The sequence below is a fragment of the Stomoxys calcitrans genome, chromosome 4 (assembly GCF_963082655.1).
Source record: "Stomoxys calcitrans chromosome 4, idStoCalc2.1, whole genome shotgun sequence".
Classification (NCBI taxonomy): Eukaryota; Metazoa; Arthropoda; class Insecta; order Diptera; family Muscidae; genus Stomoxys; species Stomoxys calcitrans.
Window position 1 is genome coordinate 180,125,133 of NC_081555.1, and position 19,226 is coordinate 180,144,358.

The following is a 19,226-nucleotide window of genomic DNA, read 5'->3' on the forward strand; positions in this document are numbered from 1 at the left end:
ACAATAACGTACCGCCAATTTTCGGTATTTTTGCTCTGGAATCCACAATTTTGGTCCAATTTGTCTAAAATTTTGTAAGCCACTTTTTCTCGGTCTAATGAAAGTAGAAGTAGACGGATCGACCAATATTTTATAGTAACTCCTATATGTGTTGTTGCTTTGTTAACTTAATATTACTTTGTCATATTATACTTTGGGTCTATATAAAACATACACACATAATATAAACATAACAACCATAGACTTAAAGTAACTTTGGTAATTCAATTGTAATACATTTTTTATTCAGTTGCTATAATAAACTACGGATTGCAAAATATGATTTTTGGTTGTTGTACAAATAACATGGCCATGAAAGTCTTAAATAGTCAAAAGCAAAAATAAACATTTTTTAATTGGTTCCTCCCTTTTTTTTTGTACGGTGTGGATCAGCTGATTGCAAATCTATTGTAATACATTGAATTAAATTATTTAATTAGTTAAAGGCATTAAATAAATCAATAGAAGTTGTTCTAAAGTTACGTTGTTTAAAATTTATTGCGATTTGAGATGGCTATTTGTGCAAACTTTGTGATTTTGTAATAAAATTTCCGGGTTTACTTTTAGTGATGCAAACTAAATAAAACAAACCCAATATCCGACACTGCACCGGTTTATCTAAAATAATATTTGTTAGTTTTAAACTGGATGCTTATTATATCCCTGTTGCTTTTGACAAGAACAAATGCATATGTTCTTAGTGATTTGCTGCTTTTTTAAATAATTGTTAAACAAATAAGTTTGATACTATCTGGAACCGATTGTCACAAAACCGAAGCAATAACAATTTTCTTCCGCACTAACACGTAAATGGCATAGGGTTGACAAAGAATAACCCGTTCAATAACTATTGTGCCATTTAACGCTTCATTAGTAAATGTTTGTGGATGCGGCTGTCAAACTTTAGTTATGACTTTACCATGCATACATTTTCCTAGCCCCTGTGCTAGTAAGATTTTATTCGCTACACGCAAACGTCAAATTGTAATTACCCCTTCAACTTTGTTATCAATTGGCACACGCCCAAAGTACCAAAGAAAAATACAGCAAGTTTTTCCGACGTGTAATCTATTGGTGAGTATACATTGCACATCATGGCGCGTGGTTATTTGCAGATCCAATATTTTTAACCGGTCATTGAGAAAATTGGCCTAGGACATGTTTTGTTATATTCACAGCTGTTGTGGATCTTTCATAACCAAATCTTGCTAGTTTCGGAAGAGTTTAGTAATAGTTAAAATCTTAACAGGAAAATGATTTTTTCACATCGCGCTGGATTATGGAAGACACGATGTATGCCTCTATATCGGACGTATATTGCAACACCAACCAAAAATGCCCATGCGGCTGTCCAAAGAGATACTTCTGGGGTAGAAAATGAGGAATATTGGGTGGAACCGCAATACCCCCAGATTAAAGATAAATCGTTCAAAGGGCAAAAAGAAACCAAAGCCCTAGAATGGCAGCAAGAAATTCAAAATGTTCCAACTGTGGAAGAAAAACTAATCAAAATAAATATGCCAAGATATTACGGTTACAAAGTCGTTCAGATGAATGAAGAACGATTGCCCTACAATTGCCTTCCAGCCATTCAATATTATACACGTACTCTTTTCGAGACAGTGGATAAGGAAAAAGAGGATGAAAAGTTATCGTCATATGCGAAATCCGCTACAGCAGCCGTATTGGATGCTTTAGAGTTTACCAACGACTATTTCAGGTGGTCTAAACTTAGTACATTCGACTTTTCTAAGTTTAAATTTATTCGTATATTCTTTGCAGGCAAAAGTACAGAAACGCTTCCAAACATGATCCTGCTGAAAGGGAGCGATTATTCAGTCAAATAATAGTGGAACAAATTAACAGAGCTTTGATCAATAATCTGTCAACTGAATTTTCGCATTTGCATGAAATGGAAATTGACTACAGTGCTAGGCATGAGGCATTTTGGGCAGTAGGAGGCATCGAACCTCCAAAAAATGTAGTTAAATCGAAAGAGGGACAAGAATGGCAAAAGGATTTGGCTAAAGAACCTATTGATCGTTTCATGCAATACAAGGGTAGTCCTATGTTGGTACTGAGACATCGCCTGCAACTGCAACCATGGAAAAACGAGAGCGAATATATTAACCTTGAATTGGCGAAGAAGGTTCCACGTTTTGAATTCGACCCCAGAACACTAGGCTTCTCAACTGAACACCAGCACGGAACAAATATTCCGGGTTAGTTAAATTTTTTATCTCACAGTCTATTATAAATAATGTATCTATCATATATTTTAGGCTACTGGCCAAGCAATACAAATAGTTACGGATTCATTTCCTACCAAAGCAGGGCTACTTTGCAAAGGCGTCCATCGAATTATGGGCAGGAAGACCAAGAAAATGCTTTACACGCACACGCAATACAGTCAAGTTTTGCTTGGCTTTTAGCACAAGCAAATTATTTTGGATTTAATACCTACTCGGAACTGACATACCCATTTAACTGTCAAACCATTATAACTTCTGGTAAGGAATGGTCCTTTTATGAATACCAGTTGAACACAGTCTGCATGCATGGCAACCAAGTTAATGAAAATCCTAGAACAAATAGTTGTAGAGGAACCAAAGAAATGGAGCTCTACAAGGAATTCGATGATAGTGGCAAAGTGGTGGGATTTAACGAAGAAGTTCTAAAACATTTAATTCAATGCTATGTCAAAAACCCGAACGTTCAAGTGCCTGTGGAAGCACAAACACCATATTTGGATAAAAATATAAAGCGAATTGCTGACTATACGAATGAGGAAAAACGAACATTCCTGGAGGAAGTATACAAATATATGTCTTCGAATCGGCCGCGACATCTATCTTTGCCAGAAACGTATATGTGGGAAAAAATATACAAAATCGACAATAAAACACGACCACTAGAAGCCAGACGCCGTTTCTTTGAAGTTTTCGTTAACCCTTGGAAGCGCACCATGGATCAATTCGACAAAGAATATATACCGAAAGCTGTGCGCCCAGAAGGCCCAAAGAGTAAAAAGAAGTTTAAACCCACATACTTCCCATAAAAAAATTTGCACTTACATTGTTAATTAAGAAATCAGCGATTTATTAATAAATTCAATATAAAATACCCACCCAACATTTAAGATGTATTACTATTTTCTCATTTGGCCAAATGCAAGCGTTTTATCCACAAGATCATTTAATGCATTCATGTTCAAATTTTTAAAGCTTTCCTTCAGTGCATTTTGTATATTCAGCTCTTCATCCAAAAAGGGAATGAATTTTTTGTGTTGGCTATTCTCCATCTTCAACAAAGTTATCATTATTGAATTCTATGGAAATAAAAAAGGCATTCTCCATAAAATAAAATGTGATTGCTGACGAAGGTACAGATAAAACACTAACCTCAAGGAATCTCTTCTTATGGGAAGCAATTTCATCGTCAATATTCTTTTCATCAGCTTGTGAGTATGTTTTGACATGGTCAAAATAGGCAGGTAAAAGTACATGATCGGGAACTGAGAAATACTTTTTATCCATTTCCTCGGCCGCCTTCATGTGACCCTCAATAGAAAGCCAAATTTTTTTTAACACCTCGTCTTTTATCTTTAGAAGATATTGGTTTGTCTCCTCAGAGCACTCTGCTTTTTTAATAACACCGTCCAACGCTGTGTTGATATTTTTCTTAACATAGTAATTTCTTTCAAGCGATGCGAGCTCACTAGAGAATCCAAAATGCTCAATTTCGCGCTCTTGATGCTCCATATCCATATTTGATTCTATTTTTAGCTTGATTTTATTTCTTCTAGTAAGAATTGGCAGTATTTTCCCATCCGTAAAAATCCTCAAATCAAAAGTTAATTTTCCCAACCCAAAAAAATCCCCTAACAACTTTGAATGGCTTTTTATAAAAGTATAGCTAAATAAGTTTTATTTGTGTATTAGAATGATGAATGTTGTGATTTGTATCGAACAAGAACGACTTGGGATCCTAAAATCGATTTTCGACTAATCGATTAGTCGACTTTTTGTGTAAAAAAGTCGAAGTCGACTTTCAATGATTAAAAAGTAGAATAATCGATTCTGAATTCGAAAAGAAAGCTGCACAGAGATGAAAGTTTCGCTATGCTTGTGCTGCTGCTAGTTAGTGATGCGTTGAAAAAAAAAATCGAGTTCATTATTCTCAAGGGCTACGATTTTGCTCTTTGGTTAACTATTGTTGCATTAATTTTTTTAATTGATTAGTTATTAAAGCGGAATGGACTTTAATAACTCGTGCCAAAGTTTGTAAATATCCAAGCTAATGCTTGTTTTAGGGACTTACTTATAAGTGTAAGATTCATCTTAATAGGTTTTTGTTTATGGAAACTGAATTTTGGCACAAACGTTTTTTTTTACCCATAAAGCGTTTATGTTCGAGGATGAAAAGGACTATATATAGGACTGGACTCCAGATTTAAAATCTTTAGCTCTCAAAAGGCGCATTTAATGTCCGATTTTGTAGAAATTTTGCATATTATACTCATCCCAGTCCATATAGATCGATCTACAGTTTAAACATTTTAAGCCTATATCGAATATAGTCTATCCTTCATTTTGGCGAATTTTGGCTTGGCGGAAGTATATTCCAATCCATAGACGAATCGATCAATATTTTATAGAGTACATCAATATTATATAAGAGTACATCTCACAAAAAGATTTTTGCACCGAATTAAGCGAAGTCTAGACGGAATTAAAAACTTATAGACTTCGATTTAGAATTTGAAATTTTATAAAAAAAAATCCCATATTGGCTTTAGATAGGGGTTTGATATAAAATTGCGCCAACTTTCCATTTAAAACTTTTTGTTAATACCTCCACTTTATGAAAATTCAAAGAAATGTATACTCCTTGATCGCAAACTTTTACGAAAAATTGTAGGAAATAAAAGTATCTTATTAAGAAAATTGTGCAAATTTTTGAAAAAAGTCAATGCGTATACCTTTGCAAAGTCTTAAAGTCGACTTTTCGTCCCAACTTGGAATTCCTAAGAACGATCACGCGTTTCATTTATCGCACATAACGTTGTCTTCGGGAGGGATCGCTGCAAATCCAAACAAAGCATTTGTCGTTCTAGTGGGATTTGCGCATCGATTTTGTGGGATTTGTTTGCTGAGTTGCATTTTTAATGGGATTTTAGTGCCCGTGCATGGTATGTAACTCCACCCTAAGATGTCGTAGTAATGCTGTTTCCGCTAATATATAAATTCAATGTGATTTTGTATTGAACAATAACGACCGCGCGTTTCATTTATCGCGAATAACGAAGTCAACGGAGGGATCACTACATACAATTGTTTAATTTATAAAACAATTACTTTAATGTCCTATTTTTTTGCTAATTTCTTGAAAATAGTCGAAAATTACTTATTTACGATAGGTAAAGTGATGCGGCCAAATACTCGCACATTTCTATTCGAAGTTTCAAATAGAATTTATCGATAACGGATGCCATAATCCAAAAAATGCGAAACTCTATCGTAAAAAGTCGATTGTGGATGCGAAAATTAGGCCCATGAACAAAATACTCAGCTATAATTGCCAATTACTGCGAAATCTTGGTACAATAAGCCCAGCTGATTTGAGTTTTCCAATTTCAACAGAAGGTTTGTGCCAACGCAAGGGAGATTCAAAAAGATGGTCTCACGCGAACAGCTGAAAACAGCCGGCCAGCTTGATGGCAGTAAGATGACAATTCTGTGTTTACATACACAGCAAATCACCCTATTTTTTCTTGCGTTCTCCTTGTTTTTGTTTCTCTTCTCTCATTTTACCTGCACACGTACAAACATGACCGAAAGTTTCTTTGGTTGTAAATAACATCTTGATGAGGAGATGGCGGATTGATTTGATTTTGGAACAACTAAAACGTTACATTTTGCTTGTTTTTCTAAAATCTGAAAACTATGTTTAATTTGATCCGATATTCCACACTTAATACTGTGTTCAGACTAAAGCTGTTTTGAGCAAATGTCTCGATTTCCTATTATAATGCTCTGAAAAGAACTCGTTTTTCTTTACATTCAAGTCATTCAAAACATGTGAGCTCAATAAATAAGTGCCTAAATTGTGTCAAATAAACACAGCGTTGAATAATGTTAAAAAATAAAAACTAAATTTCTTTCTAAAAAAATTAAACAAGCAACATTTTGTAGTAGAAGCAAGAGACAAACAATTTTACAACAACAACATAACATTTTTGTTGTAGTGATGAAAAATGCAATTTCCAAAACATATCAACAAGTGTGAACGGCTGAGAAGTTTTTCAAAACGAGTCACTATATACATGGCATAAGAAATAAAACAGTGTTATAATCAAGATATATTCATTTACAGGTAATGGCAGTTGCCCAACAGCAAAATATTGAGTGCACCCTTTGACATTTAAAGTTGCGAATCATTGTAGTTTCGTGGGGGTAAATTTTTGTTGTTGTGCTTATAAATTGATGTTCTTGTTAGTTAGCACGAAATTAATTTTTTGTACGAGAAACACTACTTTACAATTATAATGACCATTATCATGATGTACCGAGTAAACTTCTCATAATGAGCATAATCGACAAAAATCGATGACTTCATATTATTAGATTTTTAGCCACTAATCGACACTGATTTTTTGATACAAAACTCAAACAATCGATTAGTTGAAAATCGAAAATCGACTAATTAATAAAAGCACACAACTTATCTGATAGGAAATATTTTTTTAATCCAATTAAATTCAGCTCTTGATTGAGATCTGTAAGTTTATCTTCTTAAATAAATCTAATTGCAGTTGTATTTTTTTGGACACTATGCGAGACTTATTTTTCTTTTTTGTACAAAGAATTAGGTCGAATTGTTTGAAAGTCAAAAATAATATTCCTGGGGGAGAAGGAATCTTCAAGGCAGAGTCACACTGCTTAACTGGTGGAATATGGATGCGGAACACATCAAATATTTAAATGATAAAAGGACTGACAAATTTCCACAAGTCCTACAAAAATTCAACGAAGAGGTGAGATTTAGTGGTCGTTTTATGGTCTGCGAAAATCTAAAATATTCAACACTCTTTTCAGAATGCAAACTTATTTCAGTTCGAGAAATTTCACAAAAATGATGTATGGGTTAATTTGTGGAAAGCCGTTTTCTCCATTTTAAATGATAATAACATGGAACAGTATCATATTGAATGTCTGAACACCATCCGGATTTTATCTCGTGATGAGTCGAGTCTATGTAACAATAATATTGTGCCAGACGTGGGATGCTTGCTTAAACTAGCCCACTTGGCTTTGGGCACCTCTACAATATCGACTGCCACCACCCCAGACACTGATCTTTCTTTTAATGTGGACATTGTTGTCGAGGCTCTGAAATGTTTGTGCAATCTTGTTTTTCAAAACCCCGAAGTCAGGCGAGAGTGTGCACGCCAAAATGTTGTTGATCTTATATTCCAACGGCTGTCTTCGTCTTCACAAACAGAATCTTCCATAGAGTTTTTCGATATGAAACTCTTATTTTTGATAACTGCGTTGGACATCACGGTAAGAAGTCGGGTTTTAATTGAATTGAATGGATTGACATATTTGACAGAGGTTTTGGATGAGAAGCTAAGGAGCATTGCTGATTTTAGTGATAAACAATTTGATATTCTGGTCGAATTGCTTAAGGTAATGTTTAATATAACCTCCAGCACAGACAAAAGTCCCAGTGAGAATGAAATTCAAAGTTTACACTTGACCAGTGTAGTTCGTGAACTTCTTTTACGTTTTGGCGAGATGAAAACCAATCGGGAACGTTCAGTTGTTTCCCATTCCATTGATCTATTGACAAATATCTCCAGTAGCTGCCTTAGTGAACTTATGATAAAATGTGAGGGTACAGCAGTTACGGAAGGCAATCGTCGAATATATGAAAATCGAAATGTTACAGCTTTAGACAGCATTTTGCGCTATCTTCATTACGTATTGGAGGACAACGAGAAGAATTCTTCCACACACAAGGAGCTAGTGCAGCCAGTATTAGCGATATTGGTGAAATGTGTTTCGAGCAATCCAATAATGAGGCACTATGTGCGTAGTGTTATACTACCACCTCTCAAGGACGTCTACACCAGACCCGAAGAGGGCAATGAGTTGAGAAACTACTTGTGTCGCCTTCAAGCCACTCCGAATTTGGTGGTGAGAAATCTAACGTACGAACTGCTACTGTTGTGTTGCAAGAAGAGCCAAGGTCGTCTCATAAAATATTTTGGTTATGGCAATATGGCTGGGCTATTCGCAAACGCTGGTCTAATGAACGGTAGAAAAGCTGAAAATCTAGAATTTTCCTCAGATAGTGAGAACAGCGATACCGAAGAATATAACAAAATGGAGCACGCCATCAATCCTGTGGTGGGATGTTATACGCCTCCCGCTCCCAACCCCCTAAAGGATATGTCGGAGGAACAGAAGGAACACGAAGCCGAAAAATTGGTTAATTTAATTGATCAACTGGACCGTTATGGCATCATAAAACCGTGCCGTATAAATTCCGAAGGTAAACCAGAGCCGGTTGAACATGTTTTGCAGCTTCAAGAGGAATTGCCACAACAACAACAACAAGTACACCAGAAAGGTAATAAATAGAAATGATTAGTCAATGACTGAATTTGAGCTGTACATTGTTTCCTACTAAATACAATAATTACTCATTGTTGTGGCGATGATGATATATACATTTTCCAAATATGTATACACGAGTGCATGTGATCGTTTTAAATAAGATTGGCTTTTGGTGTTCTCTCTGCCGACGAAGACTCTCACTCCAGCCTGATATAGAAAATTATCTAAACAAAAAAGAAAAATACTGATGATAATAAACGAATACTAAACTAAAATATTAAATATATATAACGTAACTATTTGTGTTATTTTTGGATATTCTTGTGATTTTTGGTGGGGCTACCCCCAACTCTTAGAAATTAGGAAAACTTGAGACAATACAGATTTAAGTCGAATTAAAAAAAAAACTAACGGACATGTTTGAAGCTGTGCTGCTAGTATTTTTTCGTCCCTTGTCCCTAAATTTCCCCAATTTTTTTGTCCCCAAAAATCCCCAAACAATTTTGAATGGCCTTTTAAATTTCTTGGACAAAAATATGCGTCATATTTTTTTTACTGACGGCCAAACCCACCAAGAATATGTGTCACGTAAATGCATGGATATACAATTTTTGAAGTTGTTAAAAATGCATATCGACTCCGAATCCGCAGCCCTGGTTCTTTCCATATCCTCAGCACACTATCTGTATCAGTTACCAGTTGTCTGTATCAAAGTCATCGGTTTGATGTTTAATTCTTTGGTAGAATTTTCGGACATCATTCTGGCTGTCGATTCGCTCACATTACGGGAGATCGGTATATATGGCAGCTATATCCAAACATGGTCCGATCTGTATCACATTTGGCAAGAACAATCCTACATCGGGAGATCGGTCTATATGGCAGCTATATCCAAATATGGTCCGATCTGAACCACATTTGACAGGAATGGGTAGGGGTTTACCAGATCACACTGTGCCAAATTTCACCGAATTCGGGTAAAAAATGGATATTTTTTGGATTCAATACCATATATAGGGAGATCGGGCGGTCGGTCTAAGGGCAGCTATAGAAATGAAGAGGGATCTACCAGAACTCACTGTGAAATCGGATGAAAAATGATCAATGTATTGACTCAAGACTATAAGTCTGGAGATCGGTCTATATAGTGGCTATATATAAATAAAAACCGATTTTATGAGATCAGAAGAGATCAGGTTTATATACAAAGAATACGAAATCATCAAAATTTTTTTGGAAAATATTTTTATACCCAATGTATCGGCAAAATTTAAAATACCCAAATAATTATCCTAAAAAAGTTTCTATTGGGTAAATACCCAAGCGTTTCGGTTCATAGTTAATGATGTTAAAGAAGTGCGACACTGCTTAGACGTAGGCTATCAAGAGATCGAATTTGCTCTGTTTTTATCCTTCTTTTGTTATTGTAACTTTTAAAGCCTACCTAGTAAAGCTGTTTTTCAAGGGTCAAATTTATCAAAACATGTGGTACACCACGCTGGCTGTATACAAAGACATTATAAAATATATATTTTGTATTTCAGTAAAATTGTAGAAAAAAAAAACAGGCAGTTGGGCAGGAAGTCATTGCGGGGTAACGACTCGCTGAAACATGGAATATAGTATATGAGGACATCAAATAAATTTTGAAATAGGACGGGATGAATGTTTTTGTAGTGGCACATTTTGTTCTTTGTGCGGCTTCTGTTCGTGCTGGTACAATCGTTGGTTGTTGTTGTAGTTGTTGTTGCTTATATATTTCTTTTCCTCCTTGCTACGTCTCGAAAAAGATTTTGAAGTTTCCATCATTTGAATGAGGTTGTAGTCGGTTTTGTCCCAATTGCCGGAAATGCTGGACATTTCGAGTTTGTTTGTATCGTCATGTTGCTGTTGTTGCGACCGGTTGGTCTTACTTAGCAACTCGATGTAGTTATTTTTCATTTGTGCATTTGGATATTTCATGGTAGAGGGAGGCATAAATTTAAAAGGATGTTGCTTTTCGATTTCTCGATCGTACTTATTATTGTTGTCTGAAAGCTCTTCGCTTGTTTTCGATTTATCTTTGTGTTTGGCGTAATTCACGGTACCGCAGCAAACATTCTTTGTCTCCATCTTGTAGTGCTCCATTTTGTCTTTTAGTCTTTTTATGCGCAGCTCATAGCAGAAGCGTTCTTCCTGGGCTTGGGATTTCTCACTGCAGGGAGATTTGTTGCAATAGTACGTTTCCGATTTTGTCTGGCGTAGCGAAGGAGAAGTAGCTGCCGATATTGCATTATATGATTTGTGATCCGGCGTTTTGCTGTACACTTCGTTGTCAAGTTTGTTTAATGCTGTCGAACTTTTATAAAGCCTGTGAGAGTTGGTAAGACTCCTAAGGGAAGTGCCTGAATTGTGCCCAATGGTGTTACTGTTGCTTGTGGAGTGGCGTTTGCCATTTGACAAAGTATAATCTTCGGTATCATTTGAGCCATTGGCCTTTAGTTGATATTGCTGGCTTTGAGACTTGGTTCGTGGTATGTGGCGATCTTCCAGCACTTTGGAAGATTCGTATTTTGTATCCACAACTGCAATTGTACTACTCAAGATTTTGTTCTGTTTTCGTTTTGCCAAGGGCGTGGTACTGGTAGCTGATTTTGTTACAGTCTTTAATGCCTCGTTTTGTGACTGCGGTCCCCTATCCGCGTTGCCCAGCAGCTGGTGTGTCTTATATTTGTCTTCAGAGTTTCCCTTTTTGCTGCTTTGCTTAAGCTTGGTAAGTTTTTTTCCATCAGCTTTATCTGAGCCATTTATTTGCGATTTGCTTTCGCTGCTAGAACATAAAAAACAAATTGCTTGAATAGAGGAAGTGCCTCCGTAGGAATTCGTACTTACCGCTGCGGTTTACTTTCACCAATTTTAGTTATGAGATCAGACTGCTTTTTCTCTGAAGAAGAAATTTGAACGATTTCGTACAGTTTCGATCTATACTCAGGTACGCTCAGGCGTACATCATCTCGGAATGGCGGCAATATATCCACATTTAGCTCTAGTTCTGGTATGGAATTACGAAACCTTTAAAATAGATATTTCCATTGATTAGTATTTATTGAAAAAACTTGAGTAAATACGTAAATTTTTTTTGTTTTGTAAAGAGGTCATTGTAGATGCGTTTTCGAACATTGCTCTCTCGAACTTTCATATTCCCTTCGTACATTTTTCAACAGTTCATTAAAGCATGGATATCTGCCGGAATTGTGGAAGCAATCTTATATAAGACCGTTATTTAAAGCCGGAAATCGCAATGAGGTTTCTAATTATAGGGGCATTACAATTTTGAATGCTACACCGAAGCTACTAGAGAAAATTTTGACTGACACTATTTCACATCAAGTCTCTTCTGTATTGTCTCCCTATCAACATGGGTTCCGGAAATCGAAATCAGCGATAACAAATATTTTGGAATTTACTTGTTTGTTGAACGGTGGCTTTAGGAAACGCTACCAATTTTATACCGATTTTAGTAAAGCATTTGATAAAGTCAACCACAACCTTCTGTTAAGAAAAATAGATCTTATTGGTTTCAGTCCCTCTTTACTAAAGTGGATCAGATCATATCTGACTGGACGTACTCAAAGAGTTAAATTTGGTACTGCAGTCTCCGAATCAATTGTTGTCTCTTCAGGTATTCCACAGGGTAGTCATCTTGGCCCTGTGCTGTTTTGTTTGTTCATAAACGATCTCTCTTTTACTTTAAAGCACTCGAATATTTTGATGTATGCAGATGATGTAAAGATCTTCAGATCGACGAGAGAATCTGATAAACAGTGTTATCTTTAGTATGACCTTGATATTCTTTACGACAACACATCTCAATGGTTGTAAAAAAAGCACATGGTGCTCTTGGCTTCATGAAACTTAATGATTTCTCTGTGATGAAAAATTTATATATACGTCGCTAGTCAGAAGTAATCTCGAATACGATTCAGTGGTATGGGATCCGTACTACAATATTCATTCTGATTTGATAGAATCGGTTCAAAAAGAATTTCTATTATTTTGTCTCCGTCGAAATGGGTGGGACAGAAGTTCATTACCTTCGTATGAGTACTGATTAAATCTTATAAAGCTTCCTACATTAAAAAGTCGTAGAACCATGTTAAACATTGCGTTTTTGACTAAATTAATTCATGGTAAATAAATTCTTCCTTTCTTTGGAGTAGAATTTTCTTTAACGTTCCTATCAGACCTACCAGATATTTTGAAAATTTCTTATAATAGAACCAACTATGCCAATAATGAACCTTTTCGGCAACTATGTTATCAATTTAATCAACTGAAGGATATAATAGATCTATCTGAGAATCGGGGAAAAGGGTTATATCTATTCGTTCTCAAATTACAGTTTTTATTAGTTTTTTTCGATTCTGTTGAATGAAATTTTAACCACAACATCCATTCTATCAAAAAAAGAATATAGATCGATTTTCATGAAGTTCGAAGAAGCCGAATGTTGATGTTTTTTTCGTAAAAATTTATCAAATTTTTTTTTCTTGAAATTTTAAAAAATTTATCTTTGTTGTTTTCAGTTTGTTATGGTAGAAATTTTTGGAAATAAAAAAAATTTAAATTATTTGCCTAAATCTGGAGAATATCAAACCAAAAGTCAAAATTTTTTGGAATATATGGTTGCCCAAAAAGTAATTGCGGATTTTTCATATAGTCGGCGTTGACAAATCTTTTCACAGCTTGTGACTCTGTAATTGCATTGTTTCTTCTGTCAGTTATCAGCTGTTACTTTTAGCTTGCTTTATAAAAAAAAGTGTAAAAAAAGTATATTTGATTAAAGTTCATTCTAAGTTTTATTAAAAATGCATTTACTTTCATTTAAAAAATCCGCAATTACTTTTTGGGCAACCCAATACCTATAACAAAAATAGAAAACCGTAATTAAAATACTACGATCCGGTTTCTCGTTCTCTGGTAATAATTTTTCTTATCGGTATTTTTGTTGTTAACGGAATTTGGTTTTCTAAACATATGCTAATTGCTTAACCTATTGATGGGTGGCGGTGACTTATCGACCCGATAAATTCGAACAGATGGAAATATACAATCAGCTGTTTTTTTGTTTGCCGATAGCTGCCTAATAAGTGTGTTCGCGTACTCAAAAATTTGGACAAATTTGCCCAAATTGATATTGAAATTCTACTAGAGGTTTTTTCCCAGCAGAAATTTGGGGACAGCTGTTTTATGAAAACCAGTCGTTTAATTAAAGTAAATAGCAAAAGAGAGTAAAGACTATTATTGCCCTATTGTAAATGTTTGCTGGAAAAGTACGCGAACAGACCTTATATTAAATATTCGTGTACCTTTTCAATCACAATTTACCGGTAAAGGCTGGTACTATATTTGTTTTTCACGGTTCTTTTTTGAAACACTACAAATATCTCGATATGTGTGTTCGTCTACTCAAAAATTTGTGCATATTTGCACAAATTGTTACTGGAAGTCGTTCTGAAGTTTTTTTTTCAGCAGAAATTTGCAGCTCTTTTATGAAAATTACCTATTTAATTCAAATAAATAACAAAAGATAACAAAGACTGTTCTTACTCTCCTGCAAATTTTTACTGCAAACGTACGCTAACAGACCTGATAACCGCTGTGTTTGGGAACTTAAAAATGTGTGGAAATTTGAAGAAATTTTTACTGGATGTCGTTCGCGTACTTTATTTGCCAGCAGAAGAGAACGCGAGAGATAGCAAATTTAGACAGTTAGAAAATAGAGAACCTGCAAATTTCTACTGGAACTTTTTTTGCCAGCAGAAATTTGCAACTTTGAACAGATGTTTTGTAAAGGTCAGATGTTTTATGAAAAGCAGCCGTTACATGAAAATACAAAAGCTAACGCCAAAATGGATCAAAAAGGTAGAGGTAGGTAAACAATAAAAATATTGCTAATTTTTAATTATTAAATTTGTTTCACTTTTAATGTAGAATCAAGGCAGCAGCTAGTGTTCAGTTACACAAAATCCCCAAATGAAGTTGCCCTCAAGTCAGTTGTTCTACATTAGAAGGTCAGTGGAAAATTTCCGGACTTATTTGGAAAATCTTGAAAAATTAAAACATTGTATCCTTCTAGACAACAAGAAAAAAAAACAATGATCGGTTTGTTAAGTGTTTTGATGGAATCATCCTCATCAGAGAGCTACGATGTAAACAACACCATTACTTAGAATTTGTTAAGGATGGAAGATGCTGGCATGGTACTTAATGGGTCTGGCTGGGCAGTTAAAAGTTACACACATTGGGATTGAAAAAAATTAGTGAAAATTAGTCAGCCAATTTTGAACGGATACAGATATCTTCAATGAAAACACAGTGTCCATAGCCGCCACATAACCAAATAGAAAGCTTCCTTAGCCTCACATCAGAGGTCGCAGTAATTTGTCTAGCCACAATATCCAGAAGCATTAGGTGCTTAGTCCAAGGTTCCTTTGTCAGCACACCAAGTGCTGCCGACAAGGGACTTGAGAACGTTGTTTCTACTTTTGTGTACGATGATGGCATTGTAGTCCTATGCAGGCTTCAAAATGCATGTTGATGCTCGGCGAATGGAAATTGTTCAACGGGAGGTTCGGAGGGAGTAGTCCCTCATGCGTCGTGGCTACTAATGAAAGAAGGCAGATCGGTCTGTACGACTTCCCCTTGCTCGTGTTCTTTCCAGGTTACAGTAGCGGGATCACACTGCCCATCTTCCAAACATTGGGTACTATAATAGTGTTCGGATAGGCTGAGGACAGCTGTAAGGTACACGACTCCAGGCAGATCTAGATTCTTCAGCATCAGTGTAGAGCTTCCGTCCAGGACCAGCGCATTGCGCGGCCTGGCGCCGCGGATGATATTCGTAGCTTCGTGCACTGTAAATTGTAATGGCTGTCCAGCGGCACGGAGATCACGGATACTACGAATGGCTTCCCTTCTAGCCTTGTCACTGTCGAATCGATAAATTGACGTTTATCTAAGGAAAATACCTCACAAGTATCGCCAGCATTTGTTATTTAAAAACAATTGTTTAAAAAGGTGGTCTCGCGCGAAAAGCTGCTAACAGCCGGCCAGGTTTGACGGTATTAAGATGACAGATTTTTGTTTGCATTCTCTTTGTTGTTATCTTCTCTCTCGCATATTCTGTGCTCATGTACGAACACGTATAAACACACGCACACAAATTTCTTTGTGTGTGATGGTAAATTGATTGATGGCAAGATGGCAATTTGCACCATACGATTTATGGTTGTTGTACAAATGAGACCACCTTTAATTGTTTCACCATGCATGGCACGATACCTTACAAATGTAACCAGCATTAGTAAGGGTAAAACCACCGCTGAATATTTTTTCTGATGTTCACGCCGGATTTGAACCCAGGTGGACATGCTAACTTCTGGCCCATGTAGACCTATATTTTTCAACCTATCTTCTCAAAATTTTGAACAATCATTTCTTCGATGTCTCTCACAATATGTTCGAGTTTTGGTCGAAATTCTACTTTTCAAATTTTGGCAAATTTTAGTTTCGCCGACTCAGCCTGCATACCAAATGTGGGGTAGGGTATGAAGAGGTTGGCTTCGGCCGGCTTTAGTCCGTCTTTACTTGTTTTGCCACTTTGAATCCCAGCTAAAATTTTACGGCCTTATTCACAAAACTTCATTTTGAAATAGTTTTATTTGACACATTTCCTTTAAGAACTGTCAAATAAACCTGTTTAAGGCTTTATTAAGTTTTGTGACTAAGGCCGTTACTTTCAATAGCACATTAAATATCATAATTTTAACATTCCACTACTTTTTTCTTCAGTCATTTCAAGGCAATTTATTTTATTAAACATTTTTTTTTGAAAAAAATGGAATATTTTCACTAAAAAAGGCCGAAGAAAAAAATTAATTTTTTCCTGTTGCAGCCTTTGAAATGACTTTTTATGTAGAATTGAAAGGATGATTTAAGAGTTTTACTTACTTTTGAACATATGGATGGTTTAGTGCCTGTTTGGCAGTCAACCTGCCCAAGGGATCCAAAACCAGCAATGCTTTTACCAAATCCAAGGCATCTTTGGAGGCTTCATTTAGTAAATCGCTGAACGCAATCTTCCTATAAATAACGCAATCATCATTTTTTTATTTGGTCATAAGTAGTAAGAAATGGACAACGAAAATAATACTTCTCTTTGGCTATTTGTTTCTTTAATAGAACTGAGCCGAAGCCAGCACCTACAGATTTGATATCATCTTCTGTTATATCGGGCAAGGTGGAAACTATCTTCTCAATCTTTGGGACGAAGGGTTAGGAGGAGTACATAAAAATTTGAATTCCATTTTAAATCATATGAAGAAAGTTACCTGATTAACTGTACTACTGCCTTGAAACAAGGGTTTGCCACGAATCATTTCACCCAAAATACAGCCCAAACTCCACATATCTATACCTTTGGTGTACCTTTAAGCGCAGAAAAACGAATTATGTTTATGTTTTATGGGAGTATGAATAATGTTGATTACCTTTTGCTAGCTACTAAAATTTCTGGAGCCCGGTACCAACGAGTTGCCACATAATCCGTTAATAGGGGCTCCAGAGGAGCATCACCGCCTCCATTGCTCATATCATGGGAATCGCAGCGTGTGGGCCAATTGGAAACGGAACGAGCCAAGCCAAAATCAGCCAATTTACATCTGCAATTTGAGCAATCATATTTAGAGAAAGGATTATGGGCTAAAATTTTGCTTGCAAACGAACCTGCATTTGCTGTCGATAAGAACGTTGCTAGGTTTAAGATCTCTGTGGATGACATTGCCTGAATGGATATACTTTATGGCATTTATCAACTGGTACATCACATATCTCTTATGTATATCTTTCAGAATTGCACCTTTTTTGATTATATTGTGCAAATCACTTTCCATGTATTCAAATGTTAGATAAATGTCCAGATTATTAGAGGCTCTGCAAAGACGATTCAAACGAAAGACATTATTTGGCAGTGGTCTTTTAGTTGACCAAAAGAGATACTACTTACTTGTAAACATTGTGTAGCCTAACAATGTTGGGATGGTGGCGGAATGCCTTGAGGAAAACAATTTCACGGAAGGTACGTTGAGCATCGGTTTCATCTCGGAAAGCGTCGAAAATTTTCTTAACAGCCACCGTTTCGTTATTGCGTTTGTCCAAAGCTTTCCAAACGATGCCATAAGCTCCCTTACCAAGGCGCTACAATATTGAAGAAGATTTCAAAATATAACGTCTGACAAAAATTACAAAAAAAAAAATATATATTTATATTAAATGCTTAATAAGCCAACCACATTACTCTACATTAAATCCAATGGGAAAGATTTTTTCTATACCTTTTTGATATCAAACAATTTGGATATATTTTCATCAATTTCCGACATTTTATTCTTATCTTGCTTTGATTTCGTTGTCATGGCGGTTTCGGTGGTGATGGCGGTGCTTCGTGAAAGACTGCAAGGATGTTTTTTGTTTTTATATCTCTAAAGTTGTTGTATTTTCCTCCGTTAGGATTTAACACCAAATGAATGAGTGCAAATCTTTTCTATGCATGCAATGGCAGCATGTTGTAGATGCAAAACATGGGGGCAATGCAAATTTTGCTCTGCTTGTTTAATCGATGAAATGGAATGGATTCTAGTGTCTGTCCTAATAGTTTTGGCAACCTACTTATATGGCCTATGCCTGTTACAGATATCGAGTGCACTTATTTCACTGAAAGTGAAACGTTGACAGTGAGATGAAATGCAATAATTGTACCATGTAGTGCTTGTGTACCAGTTTATGGTGGTCGTCTGTCTACACACCTTCAAAAGATCACCAAAATAGCACTTGAAAACCTATACTCTAGAGTGTGATGCAGTGACAGAACCACAGAAGAAGAACTCCAACATTCACCGGCATTTTTTTTTGAAACACGAACTAACTTTTTTGGTCACCGCTTTTTCGCTTTCGCCCCAAAGACAACTATTGAATGCTTCTTTTTTTAAGAATTTTAATATCCGGCAACAGCCACAGTGCAAGAACAAAAATATATATTAAAAAATAAATGTTTGATATGTTTACTGCTGACTTATGTGATTGCTACGGCAATGATAACTAATTGATTTTCTAACATTTTGGACTTTTGGCACAATGGCTTTGTTTTTTCTTATTATTGGTTGGCTGGTTTCCTTAAGGATAAGGATTTGTGTGTACATTGGTGGTATTGTGATGGATACCAAGAGTCCTGTTGTTGTTACTGTGGGTGTTCTAGTGGTGTAGAAGCGTATACAGCTATACATACACCTGTTTACATAGCAACAGTGCATAAAGTGATTGGAACCGCAATGCGTGTCTGCGCCTAGCCATTCACTCTGGTGGGGGAGCACATATCAATGCTTTCGTTGGCAAGCTAACACGTGTCGGCAATGTTTTCTTTTTGAATTTTTCCTCCTGAAAGAGCGGCTTGAGATTTCTCATTGAAAGTAGTTCATCCGTAGGTTGCTATTGTGCCCCAATAGTTGGAATATAATAGACCCTTTA

At 36.0% G+C, this 19,226-nt stretch overlaps 4 protein-coding genes across 4 annotated transcripts; 2 read left to right on the top strand and 2 right to left on the bottom strand.

The window, feature by feature from the left end:
- Positions 1 to 1,199: 1,199 nt before the first annotated feature.
- On the top strand, positions 1,200 to 3,171 carry LOC106087552 (large ribosomal subunit protein mL65). Its single transcript, XM_013252629.2, has 3 exons — positions 1,200 to 1,759; positions 1,822 to 2,261; positions 2,322 to 3,171. Exons 1-3 carry the CDS (start codon positions 1,293 to 1,295, stop codon positions 3,095 to 3,097), a joined length of 1,683 nt encoding a protein of 560 aa, XP_013108083.2. The 5' UTR covers positions 1,200 to 1,292; the 3' UTR covers positions 3,098 to 3,171.
- Positions 3,110 to 4,006, bottom strand: LOC106087553 (uncharacterized). Its single transcript, XM_013252631.2, has 2 exons — positions 3,441 to 4,006; positions 3,110 to 3,367 (listed from the first exon to the last, which is right to left on the bottom strand). Exons 1-2 carry the CDS (start codon positions 3,804 to 3,806, stop codon positions 3,188 to 3,190), a joined length of 546 nt encoding a protein of 181 aa, XP_013108085.2. The 5' UTR covers positions 3,807 to 4,006; the 3' UTR covers positions 3,110 to 3,187.
- A 2,724-nt stretch (positions 4,007 to 6,730) lies between these two features.
- On the top strand, positions 6,731 to 8,959 carry LOC106087542 (synembryn). Its single transcript, XM_013252600.1, has 3 exons — positions 6,731 to 6,819; positions 6,905 to 7,075; positions 7,137 to 8,959. Exons 2-3 carry the CDS (start codon positions 6,995 to 6,997, stop codon positions 8,685 to 8,687), a joined length of 1,632 nt encoding a protein of 543 aa, XP_013108054.1. The 5' UTR covers positions 6,731 to 6,819; positions 6,905 to 6,994; the 3' UTR covers positions 8,688 to 8,959.
- A 1,203-nt stretch (positions 8,960 to 10,162) lies between these two features.
- On the bottom strand, positions 10,163 to 18,786 carry LOC106087543 (mitogen-activated protein kinase 15). Its single transcript, XM_059368189.1, has 9 exons — positions 18,038 to 18,786; positions 17,710 to 17,900; positions 17,430 to 17,636; positions 17,195 to 17,365; positions 17,036 to 17,132; positions 16,858 to 16,964; positions 16,656 to 16,787; positions 11,535 to 11,714; positions 10,163 to 11,472 (listed from the first exon to the last, which is right to left on the bottom strand). The coding sequence occupies exons 1-9, from the start codon at positions 18,116 to 18,118 to the stop codon at positions 10,299 to 10,301; spliced, it is 2,340 nt and encodes a 779-aa protein (XP_059224172.1). The 5' UTR covers positions 18,119 to 18,786; the 3' UTR covers positions 10,163 to 10,298.
- Positions 18,787 to 19,226: the final 440 nt, after the last annotated feature.

Coding starts and splice junctions, on each gene's coding strand:
- LOC106087552 (XM_013252629.2), top strand. CDS start 1,293: ATGATTTTTTCACATCGCGCTGGATTATGGAAGACACGATGTATGCCT. Junction 1,760..1,821: donor TTTACCAACGACTATTTCAG/GTGGTCTAAACT, acceptor TATTCTTTGCAG/GCAAAAGTACAGAAACGCTT. Junction 2,262..2,321: donor GCACGGAACAAATATTCCGG/GTTAGTTAAATT, acceptor CATATATTTTAG/GCTACTGGCCAAGCAATACA.
- LOC106087542 (XM_013252600.1), top strand. CDS start 6,995: ATGGATGCGGAACACATCAAATATTTAAATGATAAAAGGACTGACAAA. Junction 7,076..7,136: donor TACAAAAATTCAACGAAGAG/GTGAGATTTAGT, acceptor CACTCTTTTCAG/AATGCAAACTTATTTCAGTT.
- LOC106087543 (XM_059368189.1), bottom strand. CDS start 18,118: ATGACAACGAAATCAAAGCAAGATAAGAATAAAATGTCGGAAATTGAT. Junction 17,637..17,709: donor AGGCTACACAATGTTTACAA/GTAAGTAGTATC, acceptor TCGTCTTTGCAG/AGCCTCTAATAATCTGGACA. Junction 16,788..16,857: donor AAACAAATAGCCAAAGAGAA/GTATTATTTTCG, acceptor CGTTATTTATAG/GAAGATTGCGTTCAGCGATT.
- LOC106087553 (XM_013252631.2), bottom strand. CDS start 3,806: ATGGATATGGAGCATCAAGAGCGCGAAATTGAGCATTTTGGATTCTCT. Junction 3,368..3,440: donor ATAAGAAGAGATTCCTTGAG/GTTAGTGTTTTA, acceptor TTATTTCCATAG/AATTCAATAATGATAACTTT.